This window comes from Muscardinus avellanarius (genome assembly GCF_963383645.1).
Source record: "Muscardinus avellanarius genome assembly, chromosome: 4".
In the NCBI taxonomy this organism is placed as follows: domain Eukaryota; kingdom Metazoa; phylum Chordata; class Mammalia; order Rodentia; family Gliridae; genus Muscardinus; species Muscardinus avellanarius.
Window position 1 is genome coordinate 146360781 of NC_137789.1, and position 18852 is coordinate 146379632.

General features: G+C 47.4%; 1 protein-coding gene across 8 annotated transcripts in view; it reads right to left on the reverse strand.

Moving 5' to 3' along the window:
- ABLIM1 (actin binding LIM protein 1) overlaps positions 1-18852 on the reverse strand; it is a gene marked incomplete at both ends in the record, with an annotated part of 233804 nt that overhangs the window by 96102 nt on the left and 118850 nt on the right. For all 8 annotated transcript variants that reach the window (XM_080695096.1, XM_080695104.1, XM_080695100.1 and 5 more), the window contains 2 exons: positions 7076-7169; positions 8332-8458. In XM_080695096.1, coding sequence (XP_080551222.1) covers positions 7076-7169; positions 8332-8458 — 221 coding nt within the window. The remainder of the gene's footprint in view (positions 1-7075; positions 7170-8331; positions 8459-18852) is intronic.

An 18852-nucleotide genomic window follows, 5' to 3' on the forward strand; every position in this document is an offset into this window, starting at 1 on the left:
ATTAAATATTTATAAGACTCCTTGCAATGGTCTAAAATAGTATACAAAGTCGGGATACTGTAGTGGTTCATGGTCAGCAGAGGCACAGAACATCTCCACTGACCGACTCGACCAAGATGATGGGACTCCGCCCTCCCCCCATCCTCAGACATATCTGCATCCACAATTAAGTGGGAGAAAACAGACTGGAGCACAGCGGAAACGGGAGTGGTACGATTCCTTTCTGCCAGGGCACGGGTTAGGATTCTCCTTAGGACATACATGCTGAACAAGGGAGGACGGAGGAAAGGGCAAGGGGTTGTTATCTTCTGTGGTGACAAACAGGATTGTGAGTCACGCAAGTGCCAAAGGAGAACCTGTGTTTCCCTCGCTCTGCCCAATCAGTGAACTCAGAGACAGCGAGACCCACTTACGATCAATGGCTATTACAACAAAATAGCTTAAAATAAAAACAAAAAAACCACCAAACTTTCTTATTCTTAAAAAAAAAATAGCTTAAAATACCTCCACCAAAAGGAAGGAAGGGGATGAGAGCTCCGAATTTATAATGTGAAGCAACTCACAGGGACATCATAAACATTCTTCCCGGGGCTTTGGGAAACAGCGTTTTTTTTTGTTTTTGTTTTTTTTTTTTTTTAAATCAGTTAAAAAGCAAAACAAAAGCAAAAAACAAAAAAACAGAAAACCACCACCACCAACAACAACAACATAAAACATAGCCGCTAGCTTTTAATCCCTGGGAGAATCAAGGGAAAGGATTTGGCTGAATCCCATTGTGGTTCCATTTCCTACCCGACAGGATTCAGCAGGGGGGGCCTAAAAGCCCTTCCAAGGCAACAGAGACAGGAGGGGGCTGCAGATGGGAGTGGAATGGCAGGCAGGGTGCTTAGAGGACCGAGCCTCATTTGAGGGCCTCTGCCTTCTGTGGGGGTGCACGGGCTTTTTGGAGACGCCAGCGCACAGCCCTCCCCAGAGAGCAGAGGGAGCACGGTAAATGTCATCCCCCAAAGAGAAGCCCCACCAAACCTTCTGGAGAGACCAGGCGTGCAGGGCAGGGCTGATTTCCTGGGAGGACGATGGGAAGGGAGTGCCCAGGAGACTCAGCAAGGAAAGCAGAGCCTCCCTACTCCTCTGTGCTTGCAGATACTACTGGAAAGAATGGTCCTGGAGCAGCCCTGCAGGGCTGGGAGCCTGTATTTTGATGCACCCCTGGAGCGCTCCCTGGGTGCATTCAAAATACATAGACTCCTGGGGGCTAGGGACTGTGCCAGAGAGCAGGAGAGGCACAGAAGATAAAGGCCCCCTCCCTCGGGCACTGGAGGAGTAGCCCTGGACACAGACAAGGGGCATGGACAAACACTTTCTCTTACTCTTAAGACATCTGTTTTCAGATTGATAATGTGTGTGCATGCGTGCGTGCGTGCGTGCGTGCGTGCGTGTGTGTGTGTGTTACCAGGGGCATTCTGCTTCCGAGTTACACTCTCAGCTCTATTTTATTTTTATTTTGAAATGGTCTCCTAGGGTGGTGAGAGTCTCACTACTTCACACCTGCCATCCTCCTGCCTCCGTCTCAGAAGTGCTAGGATTACAAGTGTGCGCCACCACACCCGGCTGACATTTCCTTTTTGTTTTCTGCGCTGTCTCCACTCTGAAACTATTTTGTTGTTGCTTCTTAAATTGGCAGGTGACATCCACACCCAGAAAGGGGCGTCTTCTGTAGTAAAGGCCACCCTAGGAAGGACACTGGTATCCAGGGATGCCCCATGTCCATGGACATCTGACTCAATCTGAATTCTCTTGTAGTTTCTAAAGCGTAGGGAGTGGGGGCAGGGAGAAGGAAGGGGAAGGAGGTTGTTTCCAGGAAGAATTCAGAGAAGGGATGGAGTAGGAAGCTACCTGCAAACCCTGGAATCTCACACGGGTTTGCTTATGGGCTTCTCACTTAGGAGGCAGGTTGTAAACATCTTCAGAATGCTCCTGAATTTGTAGGCTAATTAACAACGCTTTTCAAAGATGTGCCATTTATAGCAAGGTGTCTCTAAAAAAAGAGAATCTTGCTGCAGAAAAGAAACCCGAAAGCCAGTGATGATAAATGAAACCGCGATGGGAGTGTATGCCATGCTAGTTTCCAAAAATACCTCCAGAAAGAACAAGCCATGGGCACTGACCTCCTAGACCCAGGACAAAGAGACAGACCCGAGATCCTAGAAACAGACTTTAGGCGCCGAGCAGCCCTAGTCTGAGGTTTACACGCAAGTCTTTCTCGCTTGTAATTAAGGAAAAGAAAACTGAGGCCCAAAGAAATTGAGACACCTGCTCCAGGTCCCGCAGCTGGTGAGTTACGGGACCATTCAGACCCCTGGCTCCTTGGTACTTCCAGCCCTTCTTGTCAAATCACAGGCACTCAGGTACCCCTGTCCCCCACAGGGTGACAAGATGTATGATGTACAGGCTTTACAACTCTTAAGGAATGACCCAGATAAGAGCAGGATGGCTGGGTGTGGTGGTGCATGCTTGTAATTCCAGCATGTGGGAGGCTAGGATAGGAGGATTGGTTTCAAGGATAGCCTTAGCAACTTAGTGAGACCCTGTCTTTAAACAATGGGAAAATAAAAAGAGCTGGGAGTATAGTTTGGAGGTAGAATGCACCTGGGTTCCAATCCCCAGTACCAAAAGGAAAAAAACAAAAAGCAGCTTTGGCCTTCACATGCTAATGCCCCTCTGAGAGGCAGACAGTCTCAAAGAGGCTGCAGAACCTGCCCAAAGTCCTTGGGCATCAGCGACACACTGCCCCTGGACACATCCTGGCCCAGCACCTCTCTTCTCCATCACCCCCCTGGGCCCTTTTCCCTTCTCAGAGCTCCTCCAAGGGTCCAGAGGCACCTCCGGTGAAACCACAGAGAGGCCCTGGAGCCCCTCTGAGGCTGAGCAGATGTGACATTAAAAATATCCTGGAGCTGCAGAACTCGCAGGCTGATGCTGGTGTGAGTTCCCAGGGTGACCAGAGTGGGTTAAATGGTGACTCCTCATGCACCAAAGATAACACTATACCAAACCTCTGGGACTTGGGAATACTAATATATTTGAGGAAAAGATTCTGCTGATGGGATTAGCCTAGGAATCTCAAGATGAAAAAGTCATGCTGGGCAGCCGGGGTGGGCCCTAAGTCCAATAAAAGTGTCCTTCTAGGAGAAAGGTGGGAAGGAGAAATAATAGATGAGAAGACTCAGGGACGGAGGCCATGTGCGGTGCCGACGGGACTGGGGGCATGCAGCCACAAGCCAAGGGATGCCAGGAGCTACCGGCAGCTGGAGGAAGCCAGGAAGGGTCCTTGCCTGGCCCTTCAGAAACCATACGGCCCTATTGGCACTTTATTTTGGAGGTCTCAACTCCAGAACTGGGAGAGAGTAAAGTTTATTTATTTTGGGTTTTGTTTTTTGCTGGTTTGGGATTGAACCCAGGGGCATTCTATCTCTGACCTATGCCTCCAGCCCTATTTTATTTTATACTGGGAAACAGGTTACTTTCTGAAAGCCTCCCTCGGTTGCTGAGCCTGTCCTCAAACTTGCAATTCTCCTGGTTCAGCCTCCCAAGTTCTGGGATGATAGGTAAGCACCGCCATACTAGCAAATTTTAGCTGTTTTAAGCCACCACCATTTCAGCAGATGCAAGAAATAAGTTTAATGTCTCTATGGATCAAACTAATTAAAAAAAAAAAAGACACAACTGAAGTTCTCAGTATTCTTCCCAAAGCCACCACCGCAACTATGCACGCACAGGGTCGGAGAGCGAGGCACGGGAGAAGCCGGGTGTGTGGCGATTACTCTGCTTTCTCCTGGTGACCAAGCCCAGCTGACTCACAAGCAGCCACACGTCAGCGCACTAACCACGCAGAACCTTGTTCTAGATTACACGCCCTTTGAGGAGCACCGGCGCCTGCTGGGTGGACCCAGAATCTAAGGCTGAGCGTGCAAACTACTCCCAGACGGCCTGACTCCGAAGGCGTCGGATGGAAAGCCGCCAAGCCTGAAGCCCCACAAAGAGGCCGTCACCGACACCTCAAGCCCGCTCGGGAAGATGACTCTGCGGGCCCCGTGAACACTGGGAGATTTGGACCTCAAGAGAGAAAAGAAGAGTTCGCGGACATTTTTTCAAAATAGCAAGTTCTTGGATCTAGTTTTACTTCAGATACTCCTTCCCACAGCTGTTGAATTAAATCTGAAAGCAATCAACATCTGCAGACACACACACCCGGCCCCTTTTACCTCCCAGCTCTTTTGGGGACACATTTCCATGCGTGGACCGAGAGATGACTTGTTTTGAGCTCGCCTTCTGCAAGCACAGTGGTCTCAGATCCAGGACTGTGCTCAGGAGCTTCCTGCCTCTCTTGGCTGAACAACCCGGAAATGGTTCTAGTGTTCAATTATCATTGTTTTAAAATGAAATTTCCTAACTGCTCCCAACTCAACAGGTTGATTTCAGTCCTATATAGGAGACCACTGGGGAAGCCCAAGGGAGTTCTGTCTGGCCCTCCTTAGATGAGCTCTCTGGGGCTCTAGGGAAGGATGAGGGGTATATTTGGGGGGCAGAGAGAGGAGCCCAAATACTGTGCCTTGGACTTAAGCTGCCCTTCAATGGGCCACATCTACCTTATCCCAAAGCTTCGTGGGGGACGTGCCTCCCCTGAGCCAAAACCAAGTGTCCTTGGGCTGACATTCCAGTGTCAATCATTCCAGTGTCAATGGAGAGACCATGGAACTCCCACCGCGCTGAGCTGGCTGGGGTCCATCCTCACTGGCACGGGGCTGCCAGGGTTCGGGGTCCTGAGTCCTGCAACATGTCCTCACTCGCCTCCCTCTCTGTATCCTCATTCCCTTTCGCAGCCATTTAAAAAAAAAATAGATGTGATATTCACCTGGCTTAAAATGACCCACCTTAAAGTGAACAATCCGATGGCACTTAGAGCGGTCCCAATGTCACAAACCAGCTCCATCCAGCTCCAAAACATTTTCATCATCCCCAAAGGAAACGCCGTATGCACCAAGCAGTCACTCTCCATTTCCTCTTCCCCCTGCTCCTGGCGACCATAATACTGCCTTCTGGGTTTACCTCTCCTATCTTACACAGGATTGCCTAGATAAGTGGCATCAAACAATATGTGGCTTACCTATTCCATTTTATGTCTAGTCTGTTTACCTATGGGTTCGCCGATTCTGTTCACCAAATCTATTCATAGCTCTTCTATTTACCTACGGGTTTACCTATTCTATTTTACATATGTTTACCTATGCGAGTGGAATTAAACGTGTGACTTTCTGCAACTGGCTTGAAGTCCCAGGGTCCTATCACAACACTCGGAGTGGGTGGTCTGTGCTGCGCAGCCCGTCACCTGTCTTTTTACACTTAGCATGTTTTCAAGGTTCATGCATGTTGTAGCATGCATTACTGCTCCAATAAAGAAAGGCTGACGTGTATTTCCCTGTGGAAATACACCACATTTCCTTTATCCTTGCATCCAGTGGTGGGCACCTGGATTTCTTTCATGCAAATAATGAATAGTTGGCTGTGAACCGCGATGCTATGAATATGTGTATACATACTTCTGAGATTTCCCGTCTGTGTGTGCATGTGTGCTTTCCTGGGGATTCAACTCAGGGCATTCTACCTCTAAGCTACGCTTCCAAATCAACTTTTTTTTTTTTAATTTGTAAACAGGGTCTCACTAAGTTGCTAAGAGCCTCGCTAAGTTGTAGAGGCTGGTTTCAAACCTGTGATCTTCCGTCTCAGCCTCCCAAGTCCTGGGGGCAGAGGGCACCGCACCCAGCTGCCTCCACTCTTTACACAACGACCCGGATCCAATCCCATGATGTCCAGCCACATCATTTCAATGTCTTCCCGCCCTCCTGGATAAAGCCTGGACTTCTGAACACCTTCTGAGGGCTCGCCACGTCTCCAGCCCCACCTCTCACGCTGCTTCTGCCCACCTTGTTCTGTGGCTGCTGCTTCCCCTTCCAGAGCCTTCTTCCTCTGGCTAAGAGGCAACTGCATTTGATAGTTATTTATCTCCCCAGTACTACTACACACACGGTCCTATCCCAGGGCCAGCTCCAGCCTCTGGGTTCATGGAAGGGGCCTGTGGTGGGATTTGGGAAGCTACGCTGGGCTTCTTCTGTGAAGTTCCATGAGAAATTGTGTCCATAATCACCATGGGGCCCTGCTACAGATGTGTCTTGTGTCTCTGAAACACACCCTCTGGGAAGCCGGACATGGCTACGTGAGTTCAAAGCCCCGGTGTCTGAGGGAGCGAGGTGACAAGCCACACGACTTGTCGGTCGTCATACCTGCTGCCGGGTTCCCGGCCCAGCCCCGCTCAGCACACAACTCCACCCGGGAATGTGGGAGGCCCATCAGCTGATCTTTGCTTTTCCATGGGGCTCAGTTGACGCCCCACAGGCCTTGAGAAGTGGGGCAGTGACTCGCTCTGAACTTTGGCCCCAACAGGAGCCAGCTCAGCTCAACCCAGAAGCAGATGCTGAGAAAGGAAGAACCCGGCTCACCAGCTCAGAGCAGGCACCCCAACCAGGCCCGGCCCCAACCGCAGTGAGCCCTGCGTCACACAGGATGTGGTTTCTAAGGGCGGGGAAGTCTGCACCTTCATCTTTCACCTGCTCTTCCTTTCTTGAGCTCTGATTCTGAACCACTGCTCCTGGGACGGTAGGCTTCCACACACGTGCACAGAAACACACACGGCACAAACAGACACGTATACACAGGCTCGAACCCTTTCTTCACTTTCTCCGCTAACTTCTAAACTAAAGATACTCTACCAGTTCCCCAATGGCCTTTATCATTCGACTTTTTTCCCCTTCAAATTCTCCATCATTCCAATTTTCCCCATGAGCATTTGGTAGGAACTACGTCCAGGACAGGGCAACACAGTGTTCTCCAAGACAGCCAGCCGCCTGGCCCACTTCCCTTCCTCCCTGGGGGAAGACGAGGTCAACAGGTCTCTCCTGTGTTCCCAAGGGCCTCTCGAGAGATGGCGGCGGCTTTAGGTGAGCCTTCTGTCACTTACCTCCAGGACTTTCCCTGTGATAAACTGGCGACACGCTTCACACTTCACCCCAAAGAGCCCCTGGTAGTCCTTTTCACAGTAAGGGGCACCATCCCTGCAAGACAAAAAAGCATGTTCAGCTCCGGAGGAGAGGTGGCCCAGGCCAAGGACAGGGAGGCGCGACCCTCAACCACTTCTGTCTCAGCCTTTCTCTCCACAAAATGTCAGGAGAACTTATTTCTGTCGGGCCCGGCATTCATCTACCTGGTGACCTGGCCAGACACCATCAGTATCACAGACCAGAAGCTGGGTGAGGAGGCATAAGCCTGTGATCCCGGTACTTGGGAGGCTGAGAAAGGAGGATTGCAGGTTCAAGGCCAACCTCAGCAATTTAGAGAGGGCCTCAGCAACTTTGTGAGACCCTGTTTCAAAATGGGGGTTATAGCTCAGAGGTAGAATGCCCCTGAGGTCAATCTCTAGTACTCCCAAAACAAAACAAAAAACAAACCCCAAATCACAGATCAGAGAAAGAGCCAAAGAAAACTTCAGTTTTCCAGGCTGCCCAGAAAGAATGGTCAAACCACTGTCTAGTTACCATTGCTGGTTCTGTTATTGAAAGCCCAGAGCATCACCCCCTCTGTCTAGCAGCCCAGCTTGAATTTGGGTGTGGGCTCAGTATCCATCACCTGAGGGTACCCGGGCGCACCTTCCCTCTCACCCCATGTCCTGGGGCTCACGGGACGGACAGAGCCTCCCAGCAGCCCCCAGCCTCCATCTCCGCAGCTCTCAGGAGGCTGGAGTGCCAGGACTCCCAACCTCGTGGACCCCAGAGCACAATTAGAAGGCCCCTCCCACCGCACAGTCTCAGTGCCAGGTGAAAGGCTGACATTCCTGTCTCCCTGTGGACTAAGTTTATAGTAGCCAGATTATGGCAAACACAGAATAATAAAACTATTTCTTTATTTTGATGCTGGGGGTGGAACCCAGGGACATTCTACCTCCGAGCTACACTCCCAGACCTACTTTATTTTTAAATTTTGAAACAGGGGTTCCTAAGTTGCGGACATCTGAGATCCTCCTGTCTCAGCCTCCCAAGTATCGACTGAGATTACAGGTAAATGCCACCACCCTGGCTAAATTTTTAAAGTTTTATAGCAAAAAGTTTGTGCCAACTGCAGAATGCGAGTACACATCCTCGTGCTGGAGAGGTGGGTACGGCAGAGCACAGGGCCCGGGCCAACTCGCGGCTCGGGAGGACGGCACCCGGCCCATCTTACTTGCTGATGTACTCCCCCGTGAGGACCTTCCCGCAGGACTTGCACTTGAAGCACCCCAGGTGCCACTGCTTGTCGAGCGCCAGCAGCGCCTGCCCGTTCTTGATATCTCTTCCGCAGCCGGAACAGTCTGCAAGAGAACAGCAGGTCCTGGTTACGACACATTGATTTGCTGAATGCAAGCATGCGGGCCTCTCCACCCCCGGCACACCCTCACACCTGCTCACTGTGCTTAAGCACCCCTTCACTCCACTTTTTCTTTTTCTTCTTGTCTTTTTCTTCTTGTGTGGTACTGGGGATTAAACTCGGGGGCATTCTACCTCTGAGTTACAACTTCATCCCTATTTTTTATTTTTTATTTGGAAACAGGGTCTCACTAAGTTGCAGAGGACCTCACTCAACAGCTGAGGCTGTCTGAGAACTTGTGATCCTCCTGTCTCAGCCTCCCAAGTACCGGGATTACAAATCTGCGCCACCAAGCCCGGCTCTCATTTCGTTTTCTTTCCCTGAACAAAATTTCGCCCAAGCAAGTCTCGCAGGACCCCTCCTCACTCATGTGGTGCTGCTTGAACCTAAGCAGATCTAAGGGGAAATATGTCCTTCACCTGCTTGGTTCCGGGGGTAGGCACCCTTGGGACTCCAGCTGAATATGTAATTACAGTGTCTCTGCTGTGGTTTTAAGAAAGTGTGTCTCGCCTTTATGAATTGAGGGCACACGTGCACAGCTGAACACTGTCCGCAGTACGCTCTGCTCAGCACCACGTATGTGATTCCGGGAGCCCTGCCCATTGATCTCATTTCGGTAAATGGGACTCTACTTCCTTATCCACCATAACCAGCCTTGCAAACGTCTGTGATCATCAATTAAACAGCTCTTAATTCCTTGGCTTTAAATTGTCCTTGGCAGCCTCCCGAAAAGCAGACAGAAGAGAAAGTGTGTCTTTATGGTAAAGAGCATGGGCATTGGATTTAGACAGCCTGGTCCTGCATCCAGCTCCACTCCCAGGCTAACTATGTGTGATTCAGGAAAGCTGCTTGCCCTTCCTAAGCCTTGGTTTCCTCATAGGGAGAGACCCTACTGGCACCTTCTCAAGCATCTTAAGAGGACTCAAAGAAATTATGGGTGTAGCAGAGTGGTTGCCACATTGCAAATGGCCCTATAAACATCTGCTGTTTTTAGAATTGCCATTATTACTCTGGTTATTAAATGCTTCATTGTATTAGGCAGGTTGAGTGTTTAAAAAAGCCCAGAGGGATGTAAAAGGGTGCAAGTTGTTCAACATCTACAAATGTTCAAAATCCACAAACCTGAGCCGGGTGTGGTGGTGCACGCTTGTAATCCCAGCATTCGGGAGGCTGAGACCAGAGGATCGCGGTTCACAGTTCGCAGACAGCCTCGGCTACTTAGTGAGACCCTTTGCAACTCAGTGAGACCCAGTTTCAAAATAAAGAATAAAAGCCAGGCGTGGTGGCTCAGGCTTGTAATCCCCGTGCTTGGGAGGTGGAAACAGGAGGATTGCTCAGGCTCGAAGCCAGCCTTGCTGGTTTAAGAGATCCTATTTCCAAATAAAATATAAAATAGGTCTGGGAGTGTAGCCTGGAGGTAGAAGGGTTCCATCCCCAGTACCACCAAAAAAGAATAATAATTTTAAAAAAAGGCAGGGGGTGTAGCTCAGAGGTCGAATCCCCTTGGGTTCCATCAAGAGACCCGAAAAAGAAAATCCATGAACCTGAAAATTGAGAGCAAGCACAGCTCACAGGTCAGTCACAATGTCCCCAACTATATACACAACACCCACAGAATAAAGCACATGCAGGCCAGGCGCTCAGCAGCCACGTTAGGAACCAGAGACAAGGCCCCTCGGTCCACAAAGTGACTAAACACTTCCCTCTTCTGACCACGCCTGGGAGTGCATCTCTCTCACCAGCGACATTTTGATCCTCTTCCTGGAGGAACTTAGCTGACCCAGCAGCCTGTTCCTGCTTCTTGACAACCCTAGCCCCGCCCTGTCCCTGCTCCCGGAACCCCGGAAGGTGCCCAGGATGAACTGAAACTCTCCTCCGCCCAGGGCTCACAGTTCCTCCGGTTTTCCTCTGCTGTGGCTAGTTCATTAAACTTGACTTTTTTGTTTCTTGCTACAGGTATGTTTCTGGTGATTTTTCTCAGTGGGTAACATATCTTTAGACCTAGAAATTTAGTCTCCAGTATTTTATTTTACAAATATATTGGCACAGTGGTGTGTGTGTGTGTGTGTGTGTATACACACGTGCATGGGAGAATGTGTGTGTATGTATGTGTAATTATGTAACAAAAATTGAAAATAGTCTACAGGGACATTGATGAGGGATTAGATAAATTAATATTGTAGCAGCAATTACAGAATAGTACGTATCGTTAAAATGAGGTAAGTTTGTATACAAACATGGAAAGGTGTCTAAAATAAACCAAGTGAAAAAAGCAAGTAGAATAAAGCTTGTGGTCTGAGTGTATGCATCAAAAGTAGTAAAAAGCCAGGCGTGGTGGTGCACGCTTGTAATCCCTGTACTTGGGAGGTGGAGACAGGAGGATCGCGCAGGTTTGAAGCCAGCCACGCTGGCTTAAGAGACCCTGTTTCCAAATAAAATACAAAATAGGGCTAGGAGTATAGCCCGGAGGTAGAAGGGTTCCATCCCCAGTACCACCAAAAAAAAAAAAAAAAAAAAAAAGTAGTTAAGAAAAAGGGTACCTGTTCTCCTAGAATACAACATTCATGGGCAAAAATATAAGAAATTCTTTGAAAATATTCCCCTTTATTTTTTTAAAAGCAGTACTGGGGATTGAACCCAAGAGCATTCTACCTCCAAGCTATACCCCCAGCCATATTTTTAATTCTCTGGTTTGAAACAGGGTCTCACTAAGTTGCAGAAGGCCTCACTAAGTAGTTGAGGCTGGCTGTGAACCTGTGATCCTTCTGTCTCATGTTTCCAAGTACTGGGATGACAAGCGTGAACCACCATGCCCAGCTTTTCTTTTTATTTCACATCTTTTGTATTTGAATTTTTAACCATGACAGTGTAAAATGAGCAAATAAGTATAAAGTTAAAATGTAAGTTATGAATATTACAGATCATAATTTCTTTTAACTATAGCCCATTATAAACTGAGTAGGTATTAGATGATCAGAAAGTACAAAGCATTTTTTAAGGTTTATATGTATCCCCACATCTCATGAAAAATATTGTAAACATATCTGGCCATTTACTATAAAGAAATATGGAAGGTCATGATTCTGTTTTAAAATATAATTTTTAAAGGCTAAGAAGAGCAACATTTGGACATCAGATAAATTCATATTTTTTAAATCAAACTATTTTGAGAGTAGTTTTAGGGGTTTTTTCTTTGCATTTCTCATTACATAATTCCCACTAGGTGGCAGACAAGATTTAAATATTAAGGGAGACACCTTGTAACCATTTTTAAGACAGAAGTACTTTGGAAATGACTTTTCACTTTTACAAATGTAGACTGCAGGACTCGGGAAGATGGGTGGAGCTGCTGGAGGCGTCTGCCCCCTGAGCAAGGAGGGCTGGGGAGTGGGTGTTGGGGAAATTAGGGAATGGCCTTTGGGGAGGGAAGACTTGGGCTATCCACTCTCTATGAACCATTATTTTGTCATCTGTGAAACGCTGACAGTAACAGCCACTTGCTAGGGTGCTACCACAAAGAAGAGAGAGTGCATGGCAGCTTTGTGTCACACAAGGCTTAGCGCCCTACCCGTGACCGCTCTCAATAGCACCCCACCTTGCTTAGGGGCGGAGCTAAGACCATGAACCTGGTGTCTTGGCTCTAATTCTTGTCCCCTTTACAAGCACATTCATGCCCTGCCATCCCAGAACTACAAAAGAAGCAAAGACACAATTTTTAGAACCCTAACGACCCGACCACTGTGATCTCTGCACTGGGGGCTTTCTGAGGAAGCAAGCAGGACCCTGCAAACCTGGGGCCACTTAATCTTCACGATCATTCTGGTTGACAGGCCTTGCAGACTGGACGCCCTCTTCCCTCACAGGGGGTGTCTGTGCCACTCAGATCCTCTGTGCCCTGCCCAGTGCTTCATAGAGGGCAGGCGTTTTAGTAATATATTTTAGAGAAAGATTCATCCAGTGCTGTAGGCTTAAAGCCAGCCGGCCAGCTAGCAAAGTGGGGCTGGGAATAGGGGCTGGGCCTACACTCCCTTGGTTCTAAACTTTAAGATAAAGGCAAAGACAGCCTCTTAGATGAACGCCCCCATCCCACATCAGCCGGTCCCAAGTATCCTGATATTTTCAATGAAGGCTGCTCATTCTTCTCTGGACAGAGCCACGGCCTTTACTTGAGTTGATGCCATGCTGGGAAAGCACAGAAGATACAGAGACAAAAGACTCATGTTGGATGGAGCCCGACTTCCGTGCTCGCTTCACCAGGCTCCTTTCTAAAGAACAAAATGTCCTACTCCCTAGCTTCTTGTTTTTGAGCTGTTGAGAAAATTGTTTCCACATCACTGAAGCAGCTGCTGATAAATATAGAAAGCTGGTGATTGGCACTGGAATTACCGTGGAAGTCAGGAATAGGTGAACGTGGAGTAGCATCAAGGAAATAAAACCCACTCGCAACTTTCCAGCTTTCTGCTGGGGAAAAACAATGACCAAGCGGGAAAAATAGAAGGAAAACTCTAGACTTCGATGCATCGCCCAGAACCCTTTGTTCTTGGCGCCTGAGCAGAGCAGGGATTTGGCCACTCACATCCGAGCTAAACTGACATCTAAGTACACACCTGATTCCATCTTTACATCGTTTTGTCCAAAGGCAATAAATATCTTTAACAACAGGGATCCTGCCTGTCTCCCTTAATCCATCTAAATCTTTGTGGCAGAGAGGCCTTGGGCACCTGGACTTCAGATGTACTTAAGTCGAAGAGGCCGGTGGCTCTTGGAAAGGAGACTGGTGTTCCCAAAGTGAGAGGGACATCATCACCGGGGCAGCGTTTATTGTTCTGTCACCCTGGAGACCCACGATTTCCTTGAGGGATGACTTCTTCTGCCTCCCTAGAATTGTCCATTGGGGAAGGTAAGGGCCAAAAGGGTATCTTTCTCTGAAAAGATGCCTCGCTGGGAAGCAGGGCTGAGGACTAGAGATAGAGGAAAGACAGCTGTGTGGTGGCTAAGTTCCCACTCCCCCTAACCGTCTATTCCTGCAGGCTTTGGACATGCCCAGAATCATGCATGAAGGTGGTAACGTGCTCTTTAGAGCATCACCCATCTGGGATCAAAGCTCTCACAATACTGAAAGGGCCTCTTTCTAGTGTCCCAGAATTTTTGGCTAAGGCGTCAAGAGCTGGACATTTATGATGTGTAATCCATGTGCCAGATGGGTGTTAGGGGCTTGGGGTATGGTGTTATGTAGAGCACCCATCTAGCCTGCGTGAGGCCCTGGGTTTGATCCCCAGCTCAAGGAGAAATGAGTGCTAGGAATGTCCTTGCAGGAAACATCAGATAGTAGAGAGTACCCCATATGACTTGCCTACCTCCAAAGCAGAAATCTGAGAGGGATAGAGTCAAGAGGGAGCTATTCACATAGTCGGGTGTGGGTTTCTCTCCCTTCTGCTGTGAAAGGGGTCAGGGAATCCTGTAAAAAGGGGACAGCCTCAGTCTTCCACTCCATTACTATGTCTATTAGACAGAGGAAGCACGGGCCCTAGGGATGCTTCCAATCCAACTTACACTTAATGAATCTTATTAAGATAAAAAGGCCCACTGTCAGCCTTTGGGGAAGGATTTTGGTTTCTCATGAGGTTCATAATTGTCATCAAAGTACTAACATTCTGTGTTACGCAGCTTTGGACTTTTGAAAGCTCTTATTATCTCAGTCTGCTCTACGGCTCCCACAACCCAGGAGAAGAGGGATCACCTGTATCTTATAGAACACAGAGCATTTGAGAGCCAGAGAGACTTTGTAGACCACCTGATACAAATGCTTCGCTTCATACATTGGAAACTAAGGCTGAGAACGGGGCCAGGCTTTGCCCAATGCCCACAGCCAAACAGAGCCTTAGATTAACTGCAGAGCCCAAGTTGTCAGCTTGCGAATGCAAGTGAAGTCAGACCCTACAGCTCCCTGGACCGCCCTGAGTTTAAACCTCCAGTCATTGGGTTAGTTTTCTGGTCATTGGCTCTTTCTGCTGCATATGAGAGAACACAGCCGCTTTGGAACCAGAGCATAGAGTGTTCACTCAAAGGTAAAGACTAAACATGGAGAATTACCATGAAAATAATGTCTATTAAAAAAAAAAAAGGCTAGGGGTTGGGGATGTAGCTCAGTGGTAAAACATAAGCTTAGCATGTGTGAGGCCCTGGGTTCAATCCCCAGCACCACAAGTAAAGTCTCAATAGAAACTCTCCTTATCTAACTGATGCTTACTGAGATGGTATAAGATATCCAGCATGGCTTGTGAGGCAGTTCAGAGCATACCCTTTCCTTACTATAAACTTTTTTAAGCTAACAACTTTTAAAAATCAACTTTCAGTAAACTGTGGCACAGAGATCTTCTAGAAAAAATGAGCTTTGCTAGGAATCTTTTTCTTTAATAAATTAATGAAGAAAAGTCCTAAATAAAATTAGCATATAAACTCATGGTTATACATGAGTGAAAATTAAACAGAAACAAATTATTTCAGACTTGGGTTGCTATTAATAGTAAGTAGAATAAGATGCTAGAGACCTTATAAAACAGCCTTTTAATAGACTGCTAACTAGAGGCTTTGTATCCCTGGTAAAGATTCAATCTCAGTTCTAGGTTTGGGCTAACTTAAGGTCTTAAATTTTGTGACATCTTATCTTGTCACTCAAACGTTCCTATAGAACATGGATCCTCTAAGCTTGTGAGAGAAAATGGTGAAGGGACAATGTCAACAAATACTTGCTCTGTCCCAAAGAGAGAGGGGTAACACAGGGAAGAGACCTGAACATGGACAGAGGCTGTGGGTTGACAAGCTGCCTTCCCCACAAGCCCTCAACACATGTTCCATCAGCCCCTATCACACAGACTGCTTCAGGGGAATAACTGTTAGGACACACGCCGTGGCTGCACCTTATACAACACAGGTAGTCCTCCTTTGCTAGGGTCCCTCCCCACCCTCCAGAGGGTCTCGGTGTCAGCTGCCATCTGCTCTTAAGCTTGAACCAAATACATGCACCTAGGATATCAACCTCACCTTCACAGGCCCTTGAGTTTGTGACACATGGGTTGAAATATCTGGGTTTTCTGTATGATTCTTTTTAAATAAGAGTTGGTCTACAGTTTCAACATCTTTAAGGTATAGAGGAATTGGGTCAGTATTCAAAATACTTTCCTTGGCCAAAAAGGCCACATAATTATTAGCAATAAGAATGTTGGTCTAAAACAAGTGTGGTAGTGGAAGCCTGTAATCCCAGTACTTGGGAGGCTGAGACAGGAGGATTACAGTTTTTAGGCCAGCCTCAGGGACTGAGCTAGGACCTCAACAATTTAGTGAGACCTTGTTTCAAAATAAAAAATAAAATAAGAAGCTGGGCATAGTGGCTCACACTTGTAATCCCAGCATTTGGGAGGCTGAGATAGGAGGATCATAGTTTGAGCACAACCTCAGCTACTTAGTGAGGCCCTTTGCAACTTAGTGAGACTCTGTTTCAAAAATAAAAGAATAGAGCCGGGCGTGGTGGCGCACGCTGGTAATCCCCATGCTTGGGAGGCAGAGACAGGAGGATCGCGCAGGTTCAAAGCCAGCCTCGCTGGCTTAAGAGACCCTGTTTCCAAATAAAATATAAAATAGGTCTGAGAGTTTAGCCCACAGATAGAAGGGCTTCCAGGAACCCCAGTACCACCAAATAAATAATTAAATAAATAAATAGGGCTTGGAGGTAGAATTCCCCTAGCTTCCATCCCCAGTACCACAAAAACAAAATAAAATAGGGCTGGGGGTAAGATTCAGAGGTAGAATGACTCTGGGTTTAAGCTCCAGTACCATAAACAAATAATAACAACAGCAACAAAATAAGAACGTCAGTCTAGCCAGTAGTTGTTGTTAACTGTTGACCTTCAGCCCCATTTGGGTTGTTGAATGTTGCGAGGTCTCATATTAGACATACCCAGGAACTGACAATATTGACTAGTCACAATGTTCATGTTTTTCGTTTAAAACAAGCCACTGAAATGAGTCTACAATTTTCCCTTTTAGTATGTCATGGCAGATGCCACATGTATGAGAACAACATAAGAAAGAGCAGTGTTAGGCTGGGGTGTCGTTTGGGGCTGACAGTGCATGTTAATCATGTGTGTGGTCCTAGACCAAAGGAAAGAGAAAGGCTAGAGTCCAAGCCAAAAGATGAAGCTGTTATGCTAAGCACTTTCCAGGAATCATTTAAAAAAATTAGCTTCTGAATTCTAGATAGGCATCAGCCTAAAAATTCACCATGATACCAGAAGACAGACACTGGGTGGAGGGGGAGTCTAAACTCTCAGTAGGTGCCATGGATGCCCCCTGTGCAGAAAGGGGGTCTTGATGCTATAAACAACTTACATCTCCGACACTGCAAATGACCTGGGGCGATTCTGAGAGGTCTGAGTGGTTCCTGAGTATGGATCCTGGAAGGAGACTATCGGTGATCACCCGTGTCCTTGCTGAGGTCAGCCGCTCGCGTTGCTGTCTTGGTGGACGTGACGGAAGCCGCGAGTCGGAGCTGCCGCGCACGTGCTATTTAAGTGAAGCTTCTTGTTGTCTTTGGAAGACAACACCGCACCACCAACATTTTTTTGTGGGCCGTAACAGCAACAAATCCTCAGCCTCCACCCCCTACGCCCTCTAATAAAATCTAATATTTGACGATATGTCCTCTCTTTCTTCCACATCGGATATGCTTCTAGAAGAGTGGTTACCTTGATCATAGGTTTCCGGAGTTTAGTCTATTTATTTTTCAAACTTCCAAGTCTAATCCCTTAAGGAGTATCATGGACGGTCAAGGTCAAAAAGCTCACTCTTTGCACTAGTGTTGGGTGTGTTTCTTTCCTATATTCAGGACCAGTAGTTTCCCCCTTACAGTTAAATCCTTAATAATTGAGTGGGCAGGATCCATGGCTAACGGTGCTAGGCATGACGATGATCATCAAAGAAACAAATCTATTGTGGACTTCATCTTGCCCAGACTTAGGCCCCACAGCACCAAAGCTGAGAAGAAGACTTCCTGCTGGCCACCTCTGGAGGACGGCTCCGATTGGCCCCCACGTCTGTCACCTCTGGAGGACGGCTCCGATTGGCCCCCACGCCTGTCACCTCTAGAGGATGGCTCCGATTGGCCCCACGCCTGTCACCTCTAGAGGATGGCTCCGATTGGCCCCCACGCCTGTCACCTCTAGAGGACAGCTCCGATTGGCCCCCACGCCTGTCACCTCTAGAGGATGGCTCCGATTGGCCCCACGCCTGTCACCTCTAGAGGATGGCTCCGATTGGCCCCACACCTGCCCCTGCCCTCAGGACTGGACCTGTTAACTGATTTGAGGATTTCTCGTGGCCGGCTTGGCCCAGAGTGAATGATATAAAAGTCTTCTATGTGTTCTACACAGTAAATGCTAGATATTTGACAGTATACATTTACTTACATTTATAAATAAAATATGTACTTTGAAAAGGATGTCGAAAACCGTTAGGAGCTAAATTTAACATCTGCTTAAAGACAGTGCCCATTACCTTACATATGAATCTCTTAAATAGCCACTCTTCCATTCCTCTAGACAATAAATAAAAAATGACATGCCTATATTTATTGGAAATGCATTAGAGTCTTGTTTTGATAGGAAATTTAAAAATATGTATATTTGCATGAAAGTTAATACTATTTTGTTACTTGCTCCAATATTTAGGTTTAAGGTCCTGTCCAAGGGAACTATGTGTGTGTGTGTGTGTGTGTGTGTGTGTGTGTGTGTGTGTATGCCCTTTCACATGTATATTTTCAGAAAACTGAAAGGAGGAGCCATGTGTATGGAATAAATCATCATTCTAATAAGTACACTTACAACTTCAAAATACCCAAGTAGTGCCAGGTGTGGTGGCCCACACCTGTAATCCCAGTACTTGGGGCTGAGACAGGAGGATTGCAAGTTTGAGGCCAGCCTCAGCAATTTAGTGAGACCCTCAGCAACTTACTGAGATTTGTTTCAAAATTAAAATAAAAACTAAAAACTAGGGGTATAAGCTCAGCAGGATGAACCCAATGCCCTTGGGTTCAAGCCCAAGTTCAGAACCAAAACAAAATAAAATAACAGGTAACAACCTCAAATAGCTGGCTGGTGATAGAGGACAGGCTGACTGCCTGGCCCATGGGGTTGCTCCACACCCTTTGGGATGATACCAACAACATCAGAAGGAAGTAGGATTAGCCCTTGATACAAAGGGCCAATAGATACATGAAAAGATGTTCTTCATCACTGGCCATCAGGGAGATGCAAATCAAAACTACACTGAGATTCCATCTAA